Here is a 27222-nt window from a genome sequence, read left to right as displayed (position 1 = left end):
ACTCAGAACACAGATATATTGTATGCAGTAGTTTATTTATGTCTTATAGACACTAAAGTGACTGCGAAGGCAAACTGGTCATACGATGACTTCTGAGTGAGTGTGCCGTGCATGCGTGTGCACTGAGAGGTGTTTTGTGGTTAAACCATCAGGAGGAAAGTGCAATCTCACTCTGCTTTTTTTGGCTCCACACAACATCAAACTGAACCTACGGCACTGTGCAGCATAGGAAGATATTCATTGTCATCTTCCTACACACACACACATATGAAAATTCCCACCCCACATGTCCCGTGTGCAGGTATAAATTATAATCTGTGGCTGACTGCAGCCATGTAAAGTACGTGAAGACAGCAGAAACAGCTCGAAGCAGAGCTGAGGAAGACCCACAATCCTTTGCAAACATTGCTAATTACAAAACAATGCATGTTTCAGTTTACATCACAAGCGTATAGGTATGAGACAGAACTTTGTCTGATTAATGTGTACAGTGCTGTAAAACTGAATAACACAACAATGGCATAAAAATGAACACAAGCGTTAACACCCATCGTGTTACAGCCAGGTTTATATCAAACATACAGTACATTCACACTTATATTTACACTTACATTCAATCACACTCTAAGTAACCGTTGTGCACATGGGTTCAACAGCTCACTAATACATGTGACAGCAATGGTGGGTAGTCAAGGGGTGGGGAAAACCCATTGCACTGTGGTTCAAGTAAACGGTGCATTGACCTCAAACACTCCACTCAGCCCCTCAAACCTTCCCCAACTGTAGCACATTGAAACTGAGCTGTACTTTCTCCCTCCGCCCACGCATAGTTAAAGCACTTTGTTTCATACCTTCCTTTTCAGTTGTGTTAGCGCCACCAAATGATGGAAACATGTTAACTGAAAGCCCCCAAAACTTCCATCTGGTCAGCCCCAGAGCCCACCATGTCACACTGTCATGGTGAGGGGAGATGGAAAATGGTGGCTGCTAGAATGGGTGAAAATGAGTACACTGGGAATGACTCACTTATGACGTGCTTAAAATATATTTTTGATTAGAGAGAGTTGGGGCTGACATTTTTTTAGTGGCTTTATGTGTGTTTCGTGAGAGCGACATTAAAAGGTCATGTGTGGTTAGAGATCCGCTCTGAGGGCACGGAGTGGCAATGATTTGACTTAACAGCTGGTGAGACTGTTATATAAAATGTGTTTTTCAATATATGTATCCAACATTATTTGCTTTATGCTGTACAATACTACATTACCTTTGTGTACTGGGGTAAGCAAATTTGTCAAAAACGGATTATATTATATTATATTATTTTATATTTAATTTCTAATAACTTTGTCATGGAATTATAGGTTTTCCACACATTTCTGTTTTGAAATGGTCAGAAATAATTGAATTAAAGATGTAGAGCAAAGCCTGACCTGTCAACTAAACTACAACAGACAGCACTTTATTCTTCTCTTCTTAATTTGTATCTGTCTTAAGAACATTAAGAATCCTGAGCCACGAAAACAATATTGCTTCAGGTGGTGGTGGAATAAAGCATTAACATAACACATTTCCTCAATTAATGTACTTAAAGGTCCAGTGTGTAGGATTTAGAGGAGTATATTGGAAGAAATGGAATATAATTTAATAACTATGCTGCTGTAGTTCTTCTACATGCTTTGCACACTGGGTTTCAGGTGGTTGCAGTCTCCAACCTCACCACTAGATGGCAATAAATCCTACATACTGAACCTTTAAGAGCAACTATGTGGTGATACCTGAGTACTTTCATATCATACCATTTTATTCCACTACATTTAGTTTATAGCTGCAGTTACAGGTTATTTTATAAAGTACATATTGCTGATAACACATATCAGTAATATAACAATTTAATATGAGCAGGAATTAAAAGAATATTCTTACATTCTGGTATTCCCACTTTTACTTTAGTAAAGGCTCTGACTATATTTTACTGGATCCTCTTTTTTGAACCCTCTCCAACTTGAGAATCTCCACCATCTTTCAGTCTACAAAGAGTAGCACTGCCCATAGACTCAACTATGTTGCCATTTTTAATCTTTGTGTTTTGTGGTCTTTTTTTTTTAAACGAAATGCATAAAGAGATGAGATAAGGAGATAAAAAGACGGCGCCTGTAATTGCTGATGAACCGATTACAGAAGTTTTCCTTACATGCACTTAGACAGTAATCCAGGGATACTGAACTCGCTTTGCCCGGTGGCCACTTTTAAAAATGACAGAAGGTCAGGGGCCAGTAATTAAATAACATTATGATAGATACATAATTAGCCTGCACCTATGTTGAGGGGATGTTTTTTTTATTATAAACCAGCTCTGTTTTGATGGGTTTTGTTTTGTTTTTAATTCACTCTTATAATTTATTTACCCGAAAAAACACACACAAAAAAAAAATCCCATTGTGAATCAATTTAATTTCATTGTGAATTAGAAAATGGTTGGCAAGTGTGGTCCACGGGACACAGGTTAATTATCACTGCAGTAATCTATTCTACAAATAATCACAAAAACGTAGCCGTTGCACTGTGACAGTTTTTATTATGTAATGTCACTGAGAATTATTGTAGAATGAAGGCAACACATTATTTACATATTTACAGTCATGAAGCAAATATGTCACTGACATTTATACACACAAAAAAATCCAAATATAGCTTAATATAGCCTAATATAGCCTACTGTTTCACTCAACTAAAATGAGGTAGGGATTTAAAATATAGAAACATTCAAATGTCTGTGGGACTCAAACAGCAGAACAGAAATTGGTGCTGTCTTGTTGTGTCAGTGATGGTGTTTGTGCAAATTAGCACTCTGGAGATGCCAGTTCTTCCCGTCCAGGTAGGCCATGCTGGTCTGTGTCCACAGATTGAGGGGGTCAGCGCAGATCCTTTTGTTTTTCAGTGTGTAAAATCTATTGTAAATGACAACACATAAAATACATATTCAGTAACATGTTGCAACATATTTCAATAGAAGAACCAAAACACAAAAAAATCCAAATTAATATGGTTAATTCTGATATACGATGCATCACAGAAAAAATGGAAACTGTATCAAGAGATCCAAGGACATGGTATGATAAACTATGCACGTAAATCCAAAATTAAACAGATAAGATTACTTACACGACTGCAGGTATCGGGCATGCCGGTTTATGTTGTTCGTAGTAATTCCTCAGCAGGTCTCGATGGATTTGAGTGTTTGAAAGTTTTCGACAACAACTGGATATTCCACCTTTGAATAAAGACAGCAGTCCATTACTATCATCATCATAAATCATTAAATAAATAAAAAAAATAATATGTAATATTACATAAATGCACAACATGCACAGGCATAAAAATCTACACATCATTCTTACCATGAGCTGAGGCTGTGGACACCATGATTGTTACAAGGAGAAGCGAGGCAAAGGCGAAACTCGTCATTGCGTGTGTCAGGCTAAAACAAGATGTGTTGCGTGCGCCAGTGCAGCAAGCCCTTTTAAAGCCCACCAGCACACTCAGCACATTCATTTACGCCACTTGCAAGTAGAGCATGCTGCACCCACAGATACGCACACAGCTGGAAAGTAGAGTGCATATTTCCTCCCACAGCGTCTCATCGGTGTGGCCTTTGCCCCTCCACTCATAACTAGTGGTCTGAGGGTGTCAATACATGTTCCACTGCAGGCGGATGTGGTCTTTGCATGAATCGTTATAGTATTTTTAATTCAAATAACTGTACGGAAAGTACCTGTAATACCTGTACCTGAGATACCGTGGTATCAAACACTTGATCTTGATCTTTATGGTCAGTGAAAATGATGATAACAGTGAGTGAAACACTTTATCTGCTTCATTACATTCATTTCAGAGGAATCTAAATACTTTTGTAGGTACTTTTCTACACAGACCAGTTTTCCAGATAGTGTTCAACTTGTTATTAGATTCTTTGTTTGTGGAGCATACTACAAAAAAGAATAGATTCACCGTTAAGCTGCAGAACCTCATAAAACCTTGAAAACAAGAGAAAACCTATAAGGTCAGGGTTCACACAGTCTCACTTTCACCGTCACACAGAAGCTTTCTACTGTTAGGTTTTTGAGGTGAGTGTTTCTTGTGCTACTGATGCTGGCGCACTCATTTCTGCAACCACAGTGCATGCAGGGGGACACGACGTATCTAAGATGGTCTACTTTTGCAGGCTAAACTCACAAAAAACCAAACCAAACCCTGCTGTTCATTTCCACTGAAACCCACACGAGGAAAGGCATGGCAGCGGAGACACTTCTGTTGAAAGTTTTGAGTTACCACAGTTGCTTATTCGGGGCTGCCTACAAGGTTGTGCAGTAACAGTTAACCTAGATTTCAATCAAGAGAGACTAAGAGAAAAGAATATTTATTTATATGTGCACATGAGTATGAGAAATGTGAAAAGTCTTTGACGATGAGACCCCATCGTGATGTCATATATTCCAGAAGGGTGGTAAAGATGTAGATCAGGGAACCCCCTGATGGGGTCTAGACACTGGTGGTGGTCCTGGGCTCTGGAAAAGATGACTGAAGGTCAGTGAGGTGGAGGAGGGCTCAACGATTCTGCCTAAAATGACAGCTGACAGCAGCAGAGAGGAGAACAGATTTAAAAACTTAGCTGTAAACTAAATTGGTGTTGTGATAGCGTGTGCGATAGAAGTGTGTGAAAATGCAGTTTTAAACATTACTTTTGGAGCAAAGTCATAGAAGTTTTTAAGCAGTTTTCTGATCAAAGTTCACCAGTGACACAACGTTGCATCACACTGTCCCCGTGCAACCACATAGCTAGAGTGTCACTCTATAGTGTGACACACGAACCGGACTGTAGGATAACAAACAACCACACACAACCACGACACACTGAAAGAACTCATCTACCTCTGGGGACAATGGTGACAAAGTTTGGCAATAGCAGCATGAATGACTGAAGGAGATTGTGGCAAAGTTTGATTGGCTAACTGGGAGAGGGAACACCTACAGTATAGTCAGCTGATTGAAGTAAGCAGTGGGAGTGGGATAGAGAATTGTGAACGGATATAGCACAAAGAAAGTCTTCCTGATTGAACTTACACTAAGCTTCATAAGAGTTATCTTAACACATGTATTCTCATGTGGTAAATACAGTAATTGCTAAACATAGCTAAGTCATAAAAATCCCTGACACAACATCCAGTAAAGAACTGAGAGAAAGTAAAATTATGACATAATACTTAATTTACTTCATACTTATCATGACCTTCACAGTAGACCCACCACACCAATGTGCAGATATTCACTATGAAAGTAGTAAGACAGTGAAGGGTGATTTCTGTGGAGGTACAGCATTCGTTATTTATTCAAATGTTCAAAAACCTCAATTAAAAGCCAAGTCCCAATTAAACCCCCAGTCCCTTTTACTAGTCTGGTATGGTTTTGACAAATAAAGGCCTGTCTAGACTCCTGGGCCACAAACATTCTTAGCATACTCTCAGAGAGCTCCTAACTTAGTCTGAAAACTTTTAGTAAGGAGTCCTAGCTTAGGAGTGATTTAGGAAAGTTCTCAGAGCGACTCTGAACAAGGCAGAGACAGAAACTTTAACCTTAGTGAGGAGATGTGGTTGACCTCGTTGCTAAGTGTGATGCATTGTTTTAACAGATGTGCTTGGTTGTCAGAGACAGCAGCATAACAAAAAAAGTGGTGACTTCCTTCCTCTGAAGCTGTCAATGAGTCAGAACATGTGTCCATTCCTTGATTACCATGTAAGTTATTCATATTCCTTTAGTCCGTAAGGGTCCACCGATCAAAAGAATCTAAAGGGTTTTTCATAAAAATGAATCCAAGTTATGAATATTGTTTCAAAGTGGTCTTGTGTCAGTATGCCGTAATCTTTGAGTGCCGTAAAACACTCTCTTTCTCTGATGCCCTGTTTGATAGAGCTAGATCAAATTGTCATAATTGATATGTTATTCAAAGCCTAATTTTTATACAAGTTATATTCATACTGGTTTAAATAAACAATTTGATCGTATTTCCTATCTTTGTAACAGTCTTGTGTAGAAGAAATTAAAGGCCTGTCCCATATAGACATCTGTCCCAAATATAAGTCTGTTGAGTTCAGTGACTGAAGCAAATAATAGCCAAGGCCTCCAATTAAAGTGTTGCAGTATGTTTATGGTTATCTGACAAGTGCCTCCAGTGGCTGTAAGAATTATGACCTTTGTCTGTCAGGATCCAGGAACTAAAGCAGAAGTAGCATAATGTCACCACAAAACCTCAGTGAACATTATTTCCCTTTAACCACAAGTGTAATCATTTCCTATAGGCGGTGGGCCGAAGCCGCGTATCTGCATTAGTTTTAGAAAGTAATGATCCCCGTGCAGGGACAACCTGGATTTGTAAAATTGTTAAGATTATTTTATTCTTCATCAGATCCGGGTTGTTGCCACTCGATATTCTTGCACATTTTTCCACAATTATAATTTAAAGTTTGTTTAATATTCNAAGTAATGATCCCCGTGCAGGGACAACCTGGATTTGTAAAATTGTTAAGATTATTTTATTCTTCATCAGATCCGGGTTGTTGCCACTCGATATTCTTGCACATTTTTCCACAATTATAATTTAAAGTTTGTTTAATATTCAGGCAAACGCTGCAGTCTACTATAACAGTTTGACCAATAGAACGCTAAGATTTCGAGGGAGGGCCGTCGTTAGCCTATCGGATTTAGCTACTGAGCACAGCTGTTCAACGGAGGAATCGGCAGATGGACACGACGGAGAGAAGTAAGTAACGTTATTATATTATTAAAACTTGATTGTTTTGTACAGTATTGAGTTCAAACGCATGACTTGCAACTTGTGTTTTGTACAGTATTGAGTTCAAACGTATGGTGACATTTTGCAAGTGTAAAAGTAACGTTAGCGTTAGCTTTAGCAAAAAAGCGCTCGCTAGCAGCTTCACGCACTTTATGGGTAAAGTGAAGTTGAAGTGGCTTGCATCTTATTTCTCATTGGGTTACGTTAGGTCTCTTAAGTCCTTAATTGTGGTAGAAATAACCATCTAATCTCTCAGATGTATGGAAGTCACTTGTGTGTGATCTTAGAGCCCGTGTCTTTGCCGGAGTTTCCTCACCATCCTCTGTCTCTGTTGCTACTTCTAGCACTAAAAGACAAACAGAAGACATCCACAGATTCAGGCTTCACCTTGGTTTTAAGCTGTGCACCATTCTTATTCCCCTACATCACTGGGTCGTGACATCACAATTATTGTATGTGAAGACACATCTTTATTCATATATGTAGTGCTTGTTAAAGCAACACTCTGTAACTTTGACCATGACCCGTGGCTTCAAAAAACTAAACTATGCACGTTAGTATGTCGCACAAAACAGCAATTTTAGTAAAACCGGGTGATATTTTATGGAGAAAATGTCCTCTGGTTTTCCCTCTGATGTCCTACCACTGCTCGGTCTCAACTCTGTGATTCACGGAGGTTCCTGAAAGCAACATGCAGACCGAAGCTGCAGCTGAAGCTGCAGCTGCAGCTGCAGCGGTGGGTAGTTGGGGACAGCTCTGCGTAGTTGGGGACAGCTCTGCTAAATAAGCTTCGGTCTGCAGGCAGCCTACATGTTGCTTTCAGGAACCTCCGTGAATCACAGAGTTGAGACCAAGCAGTCTAGGACATCAGAGGGGAAACCAGAGGACATTTTCTCCATAAAATATGACCTGGTTTTACTAAAATTGCTGTTTTGTGTGACGCATAAACGTGCATGGTTAAGTTTCAGTTTTTGAAGCCCCATGTCGCAGCCAAAGTTGCATACTGTTGCTTTAATAGTTGGCTTAGTACTTGTGTGTCAGAAATAGGGAGTACTAATGCTTGCATATTTTTCTTAAATAGGTCCCATACTATTCTGTCCTACCTCACTTGGGGGGAAAATAGCAGTTGTATAAAAATGATTTTACTTTTGTGTTATTTCAGTAGATCATCTGAGATTAGGGTGACCAGACATCCCCAATTTGGGTGACCTGTCCCGAGCTAGAGCTGTCCCCGGAAATGTCCCCAATTTCAACTGTGGATAAAAAAAACCACAAGTGAAATAGACACCACAGCTCTGATTCTGGTTGCGCACAGACTAATGCAGTAACATATACTGTTGTTGGTGGCTGTATTATAGTGAACTGTGAACATTACCGTGTGTGAGAGCCATTTGTATTAAATGTGTGTATTTGTATTTTTTGTTACACTCCCGCCACTTGGGAGTAGTGGTACTGGCAATTGGGCAGCGCCAGAGTTTATATAATCCAGGTGTAACCACACACAGGTGTTGCTGTGTGGAGGCGAAGTTTTTTGACCGTGCTGCATGCACCAGGCGCTGTGGAGACGACAGTCGAGTTATTTTGTTTGCTTATTTTTGGTTTATGAGTGGCAAATGGCTGTACCTGAACTGAATGAAAGTAAGTAATAAATCAACATTGGAAAACTGGAAATATTGTCTGTAGTGCATTGCACACGTCATAAATTACCTCAAATGGCAACCGTGGTGGTGGCCTTTTTTTGATAGGCGAAGGGTCACTACACCGTGTGATAGCTATTACAATATATTATGATGTGACTCTGTTTTAGGAGAGGAAGATTACTGATAGAAGAGTAAAAGGAAGCAGGAGGAAAAAAAATGTCCTTTAATGACAAGATACCAAAAAACAAAACATTTACGCCTGTAGACCACAATGACACAGTGGTCCATTGCATTCTTTGAAAGTCGTCAAAATACATGAAACCGCAATTGCCCCCATTTTTTATTTCATAATGATAATATTTAATGACTTCTGTACTCTGAACTTGAAATGTCTCTGCTTTTCATTTCAGAAATCTGGTCACCTTATCTGAGATGAAATGGAAATAACAACTGCGTGTTTTCCCTGGCTGTTTTTAATTAATGTAGTTTGTGAATGTTACTGAGCACTTTATTGGACTTCAGAAGTAATGTGAATGAGTGAGGGACTTTCTTTAAGTTGTACTTTTCTTAATCTCAACAGTGTTAACTGCAGCTAGATGGGCAAATGACTCCCTCCTGTGATGGAATCAAGTGGGTGAGAATGCATTGATCTGATTTATCAAATACATTTTGACTAGGGTTTTGCTCATTTGAGTAGAGTGAAATACAAAGCTTATGTCTGAACAGTGAATTATGCACAATAAACTTGAGTTGTCAGAACCTGATCGTGTGAGAGGATGTCATTGTAGCTCCTAATTTCTTTTCTTTGTTCACAGATTCAGCGTTCAAGATTCAGATTTGAAGTTCAAGATCCACATTTACAGTTTCACACTGCATGTTTGATACCAACCTTCTGTTCCCTTTTCCTTTTGAATTAAAGCTTCCTTTTCTCTTCTCTTCTGGGCTCGTTTTATTTTTGTTATGTTAGTAAAATGGATGTAGCAGTCCCTGTGATAGCCAGCATTAGCTGGTATAGCATATTCAGCAGGTTCCTGGCTGTGAAAGTTAAATCTCCGCACTGCCTCTAAAGCTACAAGACTCTCTTCAGTCCCTAAATCTTTCCACTCAAACACTGATTTAACAAATTTTTGCCATCCTGTGTCTGTAAAAGGAGTGATTGGTCCATCTCTCTGAATTAAATGCATACAGCACTCCATTTCTTATGCTAATGTGATGCTAGCAAAAAAAAAAAAAAAAAAATAGCAACAAAGATTAATATAGTGGCGGGAGGGGGGTCGTTTTTATGACGTTTCATCATTTTGACAGATAAATGACAGGTGAAGTTCCCAAGCAAGATAACAGACCTCAAATTTGTGAAATCAGATATGTTTATTTTGTATAAAGCTCACAGAGAAAATATACATGGTACCTACATAGACTGTTTAAAAAGTCCGTAACGTGTAAAGACCAAGTTATGTATTGAAGACATAAAAGAGACTTATTAGGCCATGTATGTATGGCTCTACATGCAGCGCCATTTTTCCAAGGTTTTTTTTCTTTTTTCCAAGCGTCCCATTGGACGATAACTACAATCACGTCACGCATGTCGGACCCCGAACGTAGCTGTCTGCTCTGTTTGCCGGAAAAAAGGTAACGTGATAAAGTGACCGATCTACAAAAATGCGCAAGAAGTACCGGTGGCAACAATTTTCTTTTGATTTATTGAAAACTTAAGAAGTTGTCAACAAAAATCTGGGTCCTCCCCCGATAGGGATCGTTTAAATACAAGGAATCGCGGCTTCGGCCCACCGCCTACTAATGTTGAAGCTCTGATGAACCTACAGAGAATCATCACCTGACTCTGCAGCTCCTCTCAGCTCTACGGAGCTCTGTAGTGAGTTTCAGCTCATTCTTTTGCTGTCTGGTCTGCAACTTTCCTATTTTGGTTACTCTCGCTGCTCTCATGGTGTTGTTTTTGGGTGCATTAGGGAGCTGTTCACAGCAACAATGACAAAAGCTCTAACAACCCACTGTACACTACCTGCTGGGCACCAGACAGCAGACAGACAGAGGCGACTAGCTCATTAACATAGTGGAGCATGGCTAAAGAGCCAGATATTTCACTCATGAGCTGGTGGAGACCAACAACAGAGCAGAAGGATTGGACTTACATTGATCAGGTGGACAGAAAAACAACTCCAAATGAATGCTGATCTGTAACTGCTGAATGTGTGATGCCCCGATCACACAGAAAGTGTTTTTAGTAATTGTTTTTAGTGAGAGATAAGCTTTTTGCTTGCTATTTTTGCATTGCTAAGTGCTGCATGTTTCTGCGCACTTAGCTGGTCTCACTCCGAAGTCGTCGTAATCTGGTGCTTGTGCAGTGACTTGCGGCATCAGAAACCAACGAAAAAAAGCTCCCTTTAACGTCAGCATGATATGCGGCCAGTTGCCCTTATAGTTTAACAGCGCCTGGCAGTGTCAGAGGGTAACGCAGTGGGACAAGGACAAAAGTTAGGACGCCGAAAGTCTGACTGTGGCAGGCGGGATGTGTGGTGGACGGGTCTAACAAACGCAGACTTTCACCTGAAAGAGGGGTGTACTTGTCCCGTTAAATTGTAATGCCGAAACCTACTCTTTTTTTCTAAGCCTAACCACGTGCTTTTGTTGCCTAGACCCAACCATCTATTTTTGTTGTTGAAGGAAAAAAGATTTGCAGTGTTTGTACCAATATAATGCGTTTATTTTGAAAGAGACTGTACATAAGCATTAAACTTCCTGTGAAAACGGAAGCATATTTTGAAAGAAGACAGTGCATGTAACAGGCAGAACTTGACACGGTGTCCCAGAACGTCAACAACCAACGCACCCAGGGTACCTTGCACGACTAAATGTCAATATGTTATGAGGTCAGAGTGAGAATTTGTTGGTGCTCTAGGTGCCTGACGTTTTTGCCGCAGTGCTCTGAGCTCCTTGAGTTGAAAAAAACTCAACTCAGAGCAGAAAGGCACCCCACACAGCTTTTTTCCAATTGTCCAATTGGATGATTTGAGAGGCGGGCCTTCTGTGGTGGTCACGACAACAAGTATACAGTTGGTAAACAATGGAGGAGAAACTGGTGGTAGCGGTTGCTGGATACCCAGAGCTATGCAGCTATTGTCAAACTGCCCCAGAGTGGCAAGTACGTAGACGCAAGTTCGTATGTATCCAAGTATGTAGGTATTGCACTTAAATTGAACCAAACTTTACCCGTAGCAGTGGCAGGTCAGACAAAAAGGTATATGAATTACTTTTGTAATGGTCATATGTAACTGTCCTGCCGATAGTAGCTGTAACTGTCCTGCCGATAGTAGTGTCAGATCAGATAAGGCTCATATATGTTATTTTTGTAGGCATAATAACCATGTGTTTTGTCATTTGATTTGAAGGAGCTGCTGACCTCTGTGGCCTTTTTTGTGAACACATTTGTGTTGCTTTTATTCTCATAAAGCAGTCGTTTGTGGCTTCCTTACTGTCATCCTCTTAGAACCTTGATAGAGATGTGTTAAAGTTTCACTGACCTCCATAACATCCTTAAAAAGTAGTATATCACCAGTTTGTACAAACACAGTACAGACAGAGTGGGCTGCTTTTTCACTTGTGTGAAGGAGTCTCTAATTCAAATTCAGAAGAGTTACAGCTCTGAAAATGTCTAATAAGACTATTTTTTTTCATAATGGTGAACATAAAGTGGATTATCACTCATCAGAACCAACGCTGTAGCAAAATTAGATTTTACTACTACATAGAAAAGTGAACACAGAACTAAAATGAGATCAGGAATTCAGCTCTCCTGCAGCCAGCATGTCTCTGTAAAAGTTATCTAATCGTCACTGATGGAGCTGTCGCTGAGTGATTTTCAAATGACAATGTAAGTGATTTTTTTTAGATGGGTCCATTATGTTTAATTGACTGTATCCTGTCCCTCCTCAATGACAGTCTGTTATTATGATTTAAGAATAATCGCTAATATATCCCTTAGTTGTGCCGCAGTGTGCTGATGTCTGCAGGGCACTGATTCACTTTAAGATTGTTCTGCGAAGTATTGTACTATATTGTTCTCTCATTTGTTGGAGCCCATAAAGATAATGATATGAGAGAAGAATAAGTCTTCGCAAAATCACAGTTACAGTCTTGATTTAATCTTTTAGATTAATAGCCTTGACGTCAAATAAAAGCTTGTGAATGCGGTTCATAAAAAGGAGAACTTTCTTTTTTAATTCAGAAAGTCCATGTTTCGTAATCCTATCTTCATTTTGGTGAACCCAATCACACTGTCTACACTTCCTTCCTCATTTTGAGTACCGTTTCTGCTTTTCTTTTGAGAAGGAATTATTTTAACCTTTCATTCGTCAAGTCCAGTAAATAATTTCTGTGTAATTCAGTATAAGCTGACACTGCTGCCAACAGGGCCTCGTTGCTTAACCGTCTGCTGTGTAAACATATGACAAATTATGTTCACATGCAGTTTTTTTCAAGCAGCTGATGGTTTTCTGAAAAGCTGAAGAATATATCTTCATTTTACTGTAGATCTTATCCAGAATGTGATGCTATGTCATCATTCATTTCCGTAACCACTTATCCTGGGGTTGTGGGGGGGCTGGAGCTTATCCCAGCTGACACTGGGTGAGAGGCGGGGTACACCCTGGACAGGTCACCAGACTATCACAGGGCTGACACATAGAGACAGACAACCATTCACATCTACACTTACAGTCACCAATTAACCTAACGTGCATGTCTTTGGACTGTGGGAGGAAGCCAGAGTACACGGAGAAACCCCACGTTGACATGGAGAAAACAAACTCTGCACAGAAGGGCTCCCCCACCCTGGGTTCGAACTAGGAACCCTCTAGCTGTGAAACGACTATCCTAACCACTCCACCCTTATGGCATTCAAGCACAATATTTGCAAACACATAAACTAAAAATAGTCCTACTGTAACAAATGCAGCATTTTTTCACGACTCAGAATTATGTTGTTTCGGATAAGTCTGTTAAATGCAAATATTAGACTACTTTGACTCGACTCCCTTTGTTTCCGCTTAGAGTTTGAATGGGGTTCAGTGGGACATTCAGGGTAACAGTGACGTTCATGTAATATAGTAAACAACCCAAATTAGCCCTCTGAGCTAACGCTAACTACGCTAACGACAGATTGGAAATTTGCAGCAACATTTTTTGTCGACATTAGATATCAAACAGAAGCCAGAGACTGTATTGTATTAAGTTGCTGTGAGCTGTAAATTCACCACCTCAGAAGGCAGAGGATAATGTTACCTCAGAGCCTTCCTACCAGCTGCCTCGTTCTCACTCGGACTCACCTTGGGTTCAGGTCTGCAGGTGCCTGTGCAGGAGAGCAGCCTGAAAGTGAGGAGCATTTAGTCTGCAGTTACACTCCTGAAGGGAAGATGGTCCCAGAAGTAAACTGCACACTGACCGACAACAAAAACCTTTCCAACTGTTCAGCTGGAAGAATCTCAGTTGACTGAGGGGTCTCTGACTGATGATATGAATCTTCCACTGTGAGGAAGCGCTGAGTAGGGGTCAGTGCAAATTTTCTAAAGCCTCTTGGTATTAGGTTTTTGGGCCGTCCATTCTCGTGGACGCAATATCTCAAGAACATCTTGAGGGAATTTCTTCAAATTTGGCACAAACGTCCACTCGCACTCAAGGATGACAATGACATTGGTCAGGTACTGGATTGGTTACACTTATCTTCTAATCAACTGTGATGATTGTATAGATCTTCTGTGCTGTCTGGCTAAAGGTAGATGTGAAGCATCCTCGTTTTAGAATACAGCAGCATCCATCTTTGTAAGTCTTCTGTCATAACATCTGAGTCTTGACAGACACACAGGTGTTGACTCAAATGTAAAGATCATAATTTTTTAGGATTTTTGATTGAAAAGAATGACAACGATTTCTTCACCAGGTGCTATGATTTATGGATGTTAAAACTATATATTACATAAAACTATATATTACATATTCACATATCACATACATAGACTATGTGGGGATTTTATTTCCTTATTCTTCTTCGTTATAAACAGTTACCATCCATTGCATAGCAAACAGCCCTGTCACACCTGCAAGCTTCAGCAAAATGAATCAAACATACTGTCATCCTAAGAGGGCAGTAGGACACAGATGTGGCTTTCTTGAGAAATTCATCTTTGGGCATGATCCAGTCATATACAGAAAGTCTGAGATCACAGGTTCACGGGTTTTACTGTTTAAAAGTTCTGCTTTTTTTAAAGCTTATTTTTAATTTATTGCTCAAAGGCTTGATTTCAAATCAGCAACACAATCATGCCCAGTCTTCTAGCAGTTTTTAACTGTGAGTTAACTTTGTTTTTATTCACTGAACCCACAGAGAAATGATCACAGGTGGTTCTGTGATCTGTCCTTGGATTCAAATACTGTGCGTGTGGTAAAGTAGGCTACATACCACCAAATCAGTAAGACTTGTAAGTGGAGATGAGTACCTATAATGCAATTCCTGCTGACCATGAGTTGAGGTCTACAAAAGTCACGGATGAGTTATCCCCCTGTGAGACAAGTGATTTTAAAATATTAATATATAGTTGAAATATGCATAGTATTAATGTAAAACATTCAATATGTATGAAAGATTGTGCGAAATAAAAGCCAGACTGAACAAATTAATTTGCTTTTTGAACCAACTCGTGTCTTGTGGGACATTACTGGCAGTTACACTGGCAGGAAGGAACCTGAGTCTTAGTCTTTTTGGCAGTTATTTGGTTGGCAGCTTTTCATAAATCTGTGGTTGAAAAAAAATCCCAATTAGTTTGTGGCAAATCAGATATTAAATATATCAAGGAGTACATCTCTACTTGCACAGTCATTTTGTTCCTTTTTACTGCCTGAACTGTCTGAATCATAACGGCACCCTCCAACAAGTTGAGACTTGTAACAAATGACCAAATTTGGGTGGAGGATGCTCGGAAATTTGCGGCTGAAAGAAGTGCATCTCCTTCCTTCCCCTTTTTCTTACCCCAGTACTGACCATGACGGTCAGTAGCAGAGAAAAGGAGGGATAGCAAGAGAGAAAGATGACACAGTGATTACAGTGACCAGCACATGATGCTGCCTTTAAATTATTGCTGAAGTCAGCAGGATTTATAAAGGCATCACTAAAATACAACATACCAGAGAGTTAACTGGATGTTACAGATAATACAGAATCATTTAAATGCCCGTTCATCCATTCAGTGTCTTGCTTACCCTGTTCAAAGCTCTGGGGGTTGCAGTGTATCCCAGCATGCACTGTGTGAGAACCTGGATGATGCCAATCTATCATAGAGCTAACATTTATAGACACATTGACACTCGCATTGCCACGTACAAGCAATTAAAGTTCCCGATTCACCTAAAGAAGCCCGTGGACTGCATGAAGTAACACCCAGAGGGAACCCACATAAACGTGGTACGAATATGCAAACTCCAGAATATCTATAAGAATATTAAACATAGGTTGAAACCTGAAAATCTGATCTATTTGTAGATTAAAGCAGGTTATAAGTTAATTAATTGCATGATAATTTATTTAACTGTTACGTGTTATTGATAATGATAAAAGTAATTACTTGCTAAGAGTGGCTGCACTGCAGTGTCCATTTGAGGGAATCTCTTAGTCAGCATCAATCATGATGAAATCACAAAAAAGGAAACGGTCGACTATCGGCGTCACCCAAGTGTGTCCCCCACCCTGATACACACACACACTATGTGGAAAGCCCTAGGCGAGAATTCATCCGGTTTGTCTCCTCTGGTTCCTCATTTTACGGTATAAAACCAAGAGGTCTGGTCTGAGAGATCATTCGCCTCCATCAGCCAGATCAAGCCATCAGCTTCTGCTAAGAACATCTGGAACAACACACAGTAACCATGCAGCTGTGCATCAGAAGACTGGCGTGCCTGGCTCTCCTCGCCGGGGTTCTGGTGATGGCAGCGACGGCCTCTGGTAAGTTGTCTGTCAGAGATCCTGCACCATATTACACTAGCAGCCTGCTCCACAACAGTTCATATTTTATGCTACAAATGAAGGACGTGTGCTGATAAATAACAATCCTTGTTTGTTTTCTGAAAAACAGAAATGAAGATAATCAAGTGCTGCACTACGGTCAGTATTGCAAACATCACCGCTCCCATCGTGGGCTACAGGATCCAGAGGAAGAACCCCCCATGCGTCCGTGCTGTCGTGTAAGAATCACCTCCTTATTTTATTAAACAGATCAAAAAATGTTGGTGAAAACTGTTTTGGAGCCTGTGATTGATCGTTTCTTATTTTTCCTCCCAGATTTGAGACCACACAGGGAGAAATGTGCAGCCACTGGAAGCAGGACTGGGTGTTTTCCAAGATCATGGAGCTAGAGTGAGTAGACCTTTGTCATTTCAGTTCGTCTGCAGTGTTTATCATCTCTGGTAGTTGGTTGCTTCAGACATGATGTATCATGTATGCACAGGGGCAACACAGACTGTTATTTTAACTGTTATCTGTTGTGTGTTTTACAGGCAGGCCCGCAAAGCAAAGAACACTACTGCTGCCCCCACAACCTCCAGCCTTTAGAAAGCACTCCTCATCTTCATCACATATCTACAGCGAACTGTCTTGAGTTAATTTAAAATATTTAAAAATGCTTTCTAATGTTATTCTGTAATATTTATTATATTTATTGCTAGTGCTATTTAATTGTTTTCCACTTTCTTTGTGATTTCCAATCTGTGTTATTTCTTCAGTTAACATAAGGCTTAACAGAGACACAAGATACAAAGTGTCTATGATATGCTGTGCAGAGCAAAACATCTGAGCACTGTCTGTTGTTTGCTTTAAACACAATAAATGTTGTCCTCTTTCCACATGCCTTGTTGTTATTGGTTGAAACTGGAAGTCAAAGGTAGCCGTGCTCATCAAATGACCATCAAGACCTCATGATGCAGCTGGCTTGTTTTACAGAACGGTTCTGCCATCTAGTGGGGAAGTGAATTCACTTCAGGGCAGCTTGGCTAAGACGAGTGTGTCATTGAGGGAGTCACCTTGTCTGACTGGAGCACCAACCCCTTGGGGTGCTGATCTGAAATAGCACGAGATGCTGCCTCCCTGTCAGTCAAGTCATGCATTTGCATGAGCTCGGGGGACAGGACAGCTCAGCTCAGCTCAGCGCAAACTTTGCAGACACCTTCCAGCAGATGTGCTGGCAGCATCCTTCTCTCAGTACACCAGGCGCACATGTCACGCCACTGAAACACACAACATGCAGAGCAGCAGGATACTCACTTGTGGGCCCTAGAATATAGCTTTGAATGATTTTAAAGGGAAACTTCTGCATTTTTCAACCTTGGACCTTGTTTTTAAGGCTGTAGTGTAATGCTTCAGAGCAATAGTCCACTAAAAGTGTTTGTTTTTGCCATGGACAATCTCAGATTTTTACTGTTAGTGTCTGACAGCATTATGGAAAGGATCCCTCCGGAAAAGTCAAACATCCAAACATCTGTTTGCTCAGCCTGCATAATACGAGTGCATATGTGTCACCATGGGTCTTGCAGGTTAAGCAGATACTGGATGAATGTGGCTTGTCTCACCTCTGGCTCACACAAAAGTGTAACAACATCAACTGGTTAAACTGTTGAAGAGGCTAAATGATCAGAGCATACAAAAGTGGCAAAATGAGCTCAGAACTATGACATCATGTGATATGTATGTCGAAATTAAACAAGGGTGTAACTGGAAGTATCTGTTGCGTGCAAACCAAAAGTACAGAGAGGCTATTTGTGATTTTAGAGTAAATAACACCAGAATTCCTAAAGTCAGTGGAAGATATAAAGAGCTGTACATAAACCAGAGGATCTGCAGCCTCTGTGCTGATAGTCGTGAGGGAGATGAGTATCATATTTTGTTTGATTGTCAGAATGTAAGCTTATTTCCTTACAGAGAAAGATATTTGCCAAAGTTTTATTTAAACCATCTCTGTTTAAATCAATTTTGTTATTACAATCTGATAGGCCAAAAGTAATTTGTAAACTAGGTGCTTCTTTGAAGAATGTCCTCCCTCTGTTTAGGTAACATTGGTTGTACTTTAGCCACACTGTGCGCCATTGTTTTGTTATTGTATGTGATGTTTGTACTCCATACCACGTGATATGGTCGTGAGCCAAATAGATGACATGAAATGAAATTTACCTTTTGTTTGATCTCGTCTGTTTGTTATTGTCTTCCTGCAGCAACTCAACTCAAAAGACTTCAGCACGAGACTTCTACTTGTTACCACTTTGTTATACGTAATAACAAACACACTGGATCAAGAATAAGGTAACGGAAATTCTGTTCTGTTTCTTTCCTCAGCAACTCCTCAGCAACTTTACAAAAACAAGCACTGTCAGTGGACACAGATTGACGGTGCGGTACATTACAGCCTGTTTCCTGGCTGCCGGCTGCAGCGCTTTCTCTCAATATTAAACCAGTTTCTAAAATTGTTTTTCCCCTTAGTCACTCAGACACAAAAGAATCTAAGTTTCCCTTTAACCCTTTGAAACCTGGGGCGACATCACTTTTCTTTTGCTGCTTTTAGACACCTTTTGCAAGGATTTAAACCTTTGAGCCCTGAGCTAATGGGTGTGATTAGACATGGGAGAAAAGGCAGTGAGCAACTTGGTAAGAAATGTAATAGATTTATTAAATTACTTAGAAAATAGGGGAAAGAGAAAACAAGCTAGAGAAAAACTATATTTATAATTATTATTATTACATATTTACAATTGTGGTACAAAATGATTATAATTTTAAGCATTTTTCCAGGACATTTCGTTGTTTTGTTTTTACTTAACTTAAGCTTGGCTAACTAGTTGGCTGGGAGTGTTTTCATATTTACCATACAGACATAACAGTGGTATATTTTTGTTTTCCATTAAACCCTGGAGCAACATCACTGTTCTTGTGCTGCTGTCAGGCGCCTTTCGCAAGTATTTAAACCTTTGATCTCTGAGCTAATTGGTGTTATTTCTTCTAGAAACATGGGGGGAAAGACAATGAGCAACTTGCTAAAAAAATATTCTACAAATTGCACAAAAAAAAAAAATTACAAAATTATTTTTAAAAATAGGGAAAAACTATATTTATATAATAGCGCTCTTTCCAGGTCATTTCCTTGTTTGTTGTATTTAACTTTTTTTCTTTCTTTCTTTCTTTCTTTCTTTCTTTCTTTATTTATTTATTTATTTATTTATTTACTAATTTCCTTGTTTTTAATTTTCTCTTTTTACTAATTTCTTTTTTGGGGGTCATGTCTCTTTTTGTTGTTTGTTGCCTTCTATCCATGTTTTTGAATAAAATCAAGCCAATTTGCTCAGGTTTCAAATGGTTAAGGGGTCGGGCTATTACTTGTTATTTGAAACTATGTTTAAAATGCTATTGCTAAAAATTGTTTTAAATTTAAAAAAAAGTTGTTAAAAATTACCTTTGAAAGTTACATGACACATTTCAGTGAGACAGTGTTGTAGCTTGATTGAATAAATATGGACAACAATGTTGGAGTAATATGAAGTAAATTTATTTGTTTATGAGAACTGGTATTGGCATTCAAGCATGTAAACTTGATTAAGGAGCAGATTAATAGCAGTAGCATAGCATGATTTTAAAAAAAATATCATTCACATAAACATTAGCTGAGTGGCTAGGCTAATATTCTTCATCATTAGTCTCAAAGCTGTTCTTCTCAGGTTGTCCTGAAGTAATGATTATAAGCTGACGCTGTATATGTTTCAGCAAGTAGCATTTTTTTTACTCTCCAGAGATAAAATCCTCAACATGACTGGACTACAATATGCTCAGTTTCCCTGAAACACTCCCTCAGATTGGCATTTTTATAGCGTGAGTCTTTTAATTCCAAATCTCTTCTCTTGGACCTCGACCTGTTTCCTGCTAGTAGAAACTGTCCGTGCTGTTCAGGAAGGTTTCAGCAGTACTGCCCAAAAATCCACTTCCATCATTAAACGAAGGCTTTACGCTTTTCCCCGTCGTTCCGTCATCTGCAGCAGAGCCAGGCTGGGACATCTTCTTCAGTTTTGAACTATAACGAAATAGGAGTTTTTACTCACGGTGCCCACAAACCAAAACACTGGTTCACATGCAAATGTTGTCCTAATTTTAAAGGTTCACATCTTAAGTGAAACCAGTTAGTATTTAAAAGTGAGTAGACGTCTCGTACCTGAGTAATTCCAGAGTTTTTCTCACCCACTCATCCTTGCGTGTCGCACATATCTCATTCTTCCTGATCGTGTAAAAACTATACAAATAAGAAACATTATCAAACAGAGAAAATCAGAAAAAGCACGATATGCAGTGTATGAGTGATTAGTATAGGTTTAATTTGTTGATAAAGGTGCCCATGTGACACCTAAGTTCCAGCACTGATACCAAAATAACAAATTTTGATGAATATAAACTATTTTTTCCACAAAAGCATTTCGTAACAAATGTTTTATTTTGTCTTGCAGTAATACAGTTGAAAGAACTTTAAATAAAATAAAGATTATATGATTCAAAAAAATGAAATATCTGATCAAATATTAAGTATCTGACCAACTTTTCAGTTGCGGCTTTTGGTACATTTCGGTCAGAACTCACAAGTATTGAGGTTTGATTCTCAGCTCTGTTGTGTAATTGGATTGTGTCAATCTCAGAGGCCAGACAGCTTGTGTACAAATCATTTATAAATATAATTTATGGAGTTATGGAGCAGATCAAACAGCTGCCTTTTCAGAGTCATGAAATCCACAGTAATTAGTTCTGACAGTAAAATATTGTGGTAGACGAGATCAAATGGCTTATTTTTTATGGCAATAAATTCTGCAGAAACAAAATTAGTGCTGCTTCCCAAAACAAAATTACCGGTGTCTTTCAAAGATTTTGGAATCAATCCAATCAAGGCAATCAGTCTACCCTGTTGTAAAGGTTTGACAGTGATACTCAAATATCATAGTCAGCGTTTCAGTTTGATGTCGGCGGTGTTGGAGTTTGGTGGTTTTGTAGGAGAGAGTCTTACATGATCGCCTCGATGTGGCAGTTTTCCTTGGTGGTTTGTTCTCTGTAGCCCTTTATGCGCTGGAAGGGCACTGGCTTCCTGTTGTATCTCGTACAACAGAATCTACCTGTACTGGAGCCCACTGCACAAACACACAGACACACAGAAAACACACCATTATTAGCTCAGAGTCCTAATGTAATATATACTGTATTTTAATCTGAGTGACGAGCAGTCAGAGTGGTTAAATAAACTTACAGGCAGCTGGAGCTGGACCGAGCAGGCCCAGTATGAGGCAGAGGAGAACGGTTGTCACGGCGATCATACCTCTGGGAGCCATGCTAACAATGTGAACAACAGCGGAGAGCTAACTGAATCATCACCCCTACACATATATATATACTTATGGCACTACTCATGTTTTTTCAATCTGTGGCTCCTTAATTGAGGACAGGAAGCCCACTATTGCATCATGGCAGCCAAAGTTGCACACGTAGCACTTTGGTGATGAATTCTGAGGAGCTTCTACCGTGCCATTATGCAACACCTTTATTTGTTTATGTGGGCTTGTGGGAGAGTATCACAGAGGAACTGGTGCACTGATGCATTATGTTCATACAATCTCCTTGGGCTCTCATCTAAATTTATGCTTTCTGGGCTCATAATCGTGCTGTGAAGTTCTTCATATACGACACAGCAGATTCTAATCGTCACACTTTCTTCGCTTCATTTAGTTTTCTCCAAAGCTACGGTATATTGCTGCATATTTAGCTCTCAGTGCATAGCCCCTGCATAATTACGCCTAAATGGAATTTGCTACACAAAATATTGCCCTCATCTTGCTCCATACATTTCCCAGTGCTGACAAAAAATGTCTGTAATATCCATTGTCACAATATGACATTGTAGCTTAAAGCTGGAGTCAGGATGTTTTACATAATCAGCAATCTTGAGATTGTTTTGTGGTGAGAACTGATGGAGTATGAGAGGCTTGTCAAAACCCCCCGTCCTCGTTAGCATGACCTATTTAGTCTGCAGAAAGCTGACAACTCCAAATCCAGCTCAGCTGACCTAGATAGGCGCAACATCTTTGAGTTGTAAACGCATTATATCGCAGTGTATCACATCAAAAACTACATCTACAAGCTGTAAATGACTAGTTGTAAAAATCAACACCTCCTGCTCAGTAAAATACAGTGAACGCTTCATGAATGAATTCATGAAAGCTGCACAGTCACCACGGGTTTTCTGTTACTCCATTTACACTACATAAAATACATGATTGCATCTAGATGTGTTTGCCAGGCAACACATAAACACTGAAACTAAACTTTGGGCAAATTATTTTCCTGTACGCTATTCAGAGTGATACTCAACTGATCCCTGAAGGAGAAATCTATTTTTTGTTGTCGCCCTTTTCACAAGGAAATCAGAAGTGTGAAGGCCAGAAACAGATTAGGGCCATTAGAGCCGATGGGGATTCAGTGTATCTTGCTCAAGGGCACTTAAGAAATGCAGATGCTTGCTGTCAAAGCACGGAGACAGCTGGAGACTGTGCTGCCAGTTGAATGAGTCTCCCAAGTCTCACCATATGATTAATAAGTGTGTATGTGCCAGAAATGTGTTGGTTTTTCGTCTCCTGTGCCCACAGACATTAACTGAAATGACTCAACTTCATCGTAACTTTTTTCCCTTAGACTTAATACATTGCTGAGTGTATATCCACTAGAATTAATTAGAGAGGAAAGAAGTGAGCTTACTATTTATATTGTTTTTATTGTGTCTTTCAAAGGGAATAAATGCCATCTTGTTGCTGTATGATTTGTTTCTGTGCAGAGATTTGTCACATTAGAATATTTATGCTGCGTCTATATTGACATTAAGCTCACACAGTCACACTTCAGTGTTGTTTTTGTCTGTTGCAGCCCAGATATTGCCCTGTCTGATCTCGTACACCCAAATTAGTTTTAACTGCTCTGAGCTTTGTCATTTCGTGACAGTTTCAGAGATCATGACTCATTATGTTCTCGTTATGACTTGCCCAACTTGTGCCCTCCTTGAAACCTCCTCTGTCCTCCCACTTGGCAGTCAGGCCCACTCATCTCAATTTAGCACCAACTCATGCCACGTTCAACGGTGTCCAGGAGTGGTTTGTGCTCCCTTCACCCATAGGGGGGCAGTGTTGATATAGGCCAGCGATGGATGGCAAGCAGGACGTGATGAATGGATGTGAAGTGAATGTCACAATAATAGTAGGAATTGATAGTCATATGTGAAATGCAAATCAGTCAATCTTTTTATTCCTCAAACTGTAGAAGAAGATGGCTTCATTCACCAACAAAGAAGACAGTACATTAAACAGTGCAAAAGCAACCCCCCCCCCCCCCCTCCCCCCCCACCAGCGAATACTATTCAGGCCCAGATCGTGTCATTAACACTGACGTGCGGATGTTTTCACAGGGGCAGTTTATATCCTGGCTCCTAATTCATCCTCTTTCCGTGTGTTTGTGCTGATGTTTGCGTGACCTGTTGCAACTACTGATAAAGGCAAAGGCAATATGATGAACTGGACAATCGTCTGGTTTGACAGTCTAATCCCTGCTAATCCTCTGTAAAACACAGCCTCTTATCATCATCATGTCTTTCCTCAAAGAAACACACAAACACACACTTTTCCTGTGAGGTTACAGACACACTTTAAATGAAGATTATTATTATTTATTAATTTATGTTTAAGTTTGTTTTTTAGATGATCACAGAAAATTAAGCAGCAATAATTTTGCTTATCTATTAATTGTTTAAAGGCGCTGTATACATCATTCAGAGCGTGTTTATGAGCCTGTTTAAACCTCGTACTAACGTTGACACCTGTGTCTCTCATGTGTCTCCAGCTGACCACTTGCGTTCAGATTTCCTTCCTGCCTATGTCACTTACACTAAAAGGTCAAAGGGCCCCACGTAGTTATGACATTCAGATTTGCTTGCTGCTTGCTAGTCATGTTAGCAGTTGTGTCGGCACAGCTTGAGATATCGCTGACAGCAACATGCAACACGTCTCCTTCTGTAGGGCAAAATGATGGACTGTCACGCAACACTTTGTCCAACCAAATCCAACACTCTGTCCTGCATTGATGATGTAGTCGTTGTTGGGGACCCATCATTACACATTAGCTTTTACACTGCAAAAGATATGTGGTGAAATGCGTCCCAGACCACCTCTGCAAGCAGTTTGAGTGATCAGACCACTGTTTGTCATGGTGGTCGTTTACACTTGTATTTAGCGCTGTATCACTATCAGAGGTAACCACCGTATGAGTGTAGTGATTAGCAAACCAGTGTGACACACACAGGGACTAACAGCAACTCATATACACATGAGGCTGGACCATCTACCACAACGGGGTCTGCCCATTGGTCCGACATCCCATTGTTCCGACCATATTAAACCCATTGTTCAGAAGTCCGTTCCGAAATCATCATGATGCCCTGTGGTTAAGGTCTGGTTAGGTTTAGCCAAAAAAAACACTTGGTTAGGGTTAGGAAAAGATCATGGTGTGGGTTAAAATGAAAAAGAAAGTGACAAACACATAAGCTGTGAGCCTGCTTCACCTCAAGCCTTTCCCAGCTGACCCAGAGCCGGTCGCGGCGCACCATCAAGGCAGAAATACGCCCGGCGGGAGCCGTTCAGCACCGCGGAAAGCTCCCCACACAACCCCGACCCCAGAGTTAATAACAGGAGGTTATGGTGTTTCATTCTCTCCTCTCTATGACACTTGTATCTCGACCAGTAGCCTACTTTTGTTGTGTTGCTGATCCTCTATGGTACACAAATACAGTATAGCCTAGTATAATCACATATCGGAACAATGGGATGTCGGACTAATGAGAGGTCGGAACAATGCTACAGCACCTACCACAACGACAGACAGAGAAGCTTAGATTACAACACATATAGAGGTAGTATGACTCCCCTCTCTGCTCAGGACGCCATTACTCCACTAAATCTTTCCAAAGCAAATGGTGCTGTGCTGCTATATTAATGCTCTGAATGTTGCATTCAGCTCCTTTAAGTATTGCGCATAATACCAAAAATTCATTTTACCTTCTTTAATGGGCTGATTCACTGCTCTCCACTTTTTTTATATCACTGAAAATTGAATATTTCTCGGACTACTGTGTAAACAAGTAAATTTGCTATTCGCTAATGTGTCCTTGGAAAATGACTGGCAGAATAACCAATGATAAAAATAATCATTAGTTGCAGCCTGAATTCATTCAGTCCAGAAATGTGTGAAAATAATTACCTGAACCTGCCTGCAAAGGCCATATCGCCAGTTACCAAAGTGATCAAATGTATTTATTCCACACAGATACTCAATTTGCAATGATTTAAAGAAGAGAACAGCAGCAGAGCCGCACCACATCCAGAGAATGTTTCTTATTTTAACTTCATGAATGACACTTTGGGCAGCGTAACGAGCTGTGAGCACAACACTGACAAATTATCACCTTATCAACTCGATTGGCTAACGTGTTAGCAAACTGTTGCCTATCACACATCCAGCAGACATGGAGCCTCATTAGCATTCATTCAAGCTGAGGGGAACTACAGAGCTGGGTGATAATTCTGTGTCGCTACGTCACTGCGAGCGACTCCTGTCACATCAGACGTCATTTTGGCTTCTTATTGTTAATGTAAAAATATTGAGTAGTGCAGCTTTAACAGTTCATCTCTTATCAGAATAGTCACTGCTAAATGTTTACTTCACAACCACTTCTCCTGCTTTGTCTCATCTTTACAGAAGCTGTTATTTCACGATCAAAGGCCAAGTTGCACTCTAATAACATTTACTTATTATGCTGTTATTTCGGCGATTGTAAAATTTTGGCCAGAGTGTTTGCTTGAGGGTGGGTGTGAAACTGGCTTGCTCTCCTCCTGGGCCCCTCTCCCTCTTTTTGGACTCATACTTGTGGACGGAGGGCGAGAAAAGAGGAAAGGGGAGGGTGAGGGTAAAAGAGAGGGGGTCACCATTGAGTTGTCCACCCACACAAGGCCCCCTCTGGTCACCTGCGTGGGCTTGGGCCAAAAGAAAAGCGAGGATGCGCGCACACACACACACACACACACACACACACACACACACACACACACAAAGAACAAAAACGACAGCTTTCTAACCCTGAATGTCAAATGTGGCAATGGAGTGCGGAAGAAAAGTGTTTTAAATTAGCAAGAAACTTCCTCAAAACAACAGAAAGGGGCATTGTCAGTATCGTAAAAAGCACTTCACAACAGAGGAGAGTTTAGGCAGCGAGGGAGGCAGCAGAGAGATGAAAAAGCTCTCAAAGCACTTGGCTGTGGCATGATCTTCAAAAAAAATGCCTAGTTTATCATAATTAGCATTGTTCCAGACTGTCAAACCCGTGAGGCACAGAAAACAATGCACTCTTCAATATTTTATTGAGGAGTTATGGTAAATTACTTGATGTATAATTATGTGAGCTGGGCAGATTCTGTCCTCACCGTCTCCTCCTACATCCCATCTGCCCTGTGTGTCCAGAGTGTGGGTGACTGAAGTAGCTGCAGGGGGGAGGAGGGGAGGATGAGGAATTATTGTGGAAAATTATAAGAAAACTTGTGATGTAACAGTCTGAGTTGCACTTCTGCTGT

General features: G+C 40.2%; 1 protein-coding gene and 1 long non-coding RNA gene across 2 annotated transcripts; one reads left to right on the top strand and one right to left on the bottom strand.

Moving 5' to 3' along the window:
* Window positions 1-7573: 7573 nt before the first annotated feature.
* Window positions 7574-9424, top strand: LOC126382689 (uncharacterized). The gene is made up of 2 exons (XR_007569082.1): window positions 7574-9121; window positions 9303-9424. It is a non-coding gene; the product is annotated as an uncharacterized LOC126382689 (long non-coding RNA).
* A 10640-nt stretch (window positions 9425-20064) lies between these two features.
* LOC126382823 (C-C motif chemokine 20-like) lies at window positions 20065-21934 on the bottom strand. The gene is made up of 4 exons (XM_050032909.1): window positions 21810-21934; window positions 21573-21693; window positions 20736-20813; window positions 20065-20597 (listed from the first exon to the last, which is right to left on the bottom strand). Exons 1-4 carry the CDS (start codon window positions 21889-21891, stop codon window positions 20450-20452), a joined length of 429 nt encoding a protein of 142 aa, XP_049888866.1. The 5' UTR covers window positions 21892-21934; the 3' UTR covers window positions 20065-20449.
* Between the last annotated feature and the right edge of the window lie 5288 nt (window positions 21935-27222).

The sequence above is a fragment of the Epinephelus moara genome, chromosome 21 (genome assembly GCF_006386435.1).
Source record: "Epinephelus moara isolate mb chromosome 21, YSFRI_EMoa_1.0, whole genome shotgun sequence".
In the NCBI taxonomy this organism is placed as follows: Eukaryota; Metazoa; Chordata; class Actinopteri; order Perciformes; family Serranidae; genus Epinephelus; species Epinephelus moara.
This window is presented reverse-complemented; position numbering and strand designations above follow the sequence as displayed.

Bases quoted from the DNA above. Each gene is read 5' to 3' on its own strand.
- LOC126382823 (XM_050032909.1), bottom strand. From the start codon at position 21,891: ATGGCTCCCAGAGGTATGATCGCCGTGACAACCGTTCTCCTCTGCCTC. The intron at 21,694-21,809 runs GTAAGTTTATTT...GTGTTTGTGCAG, and splicing joins CGGTCCAGCTCCAGCTGCCT to TGGGCTCCAGTACAGGTAGA. The intron at 20,598-20,735 runs GTACGAGACGTC...ATTTCGTTATAG, and splicing joins AAAACTCTGGAATTACTCAG to TTCAAAACTGAAGAAGATGT.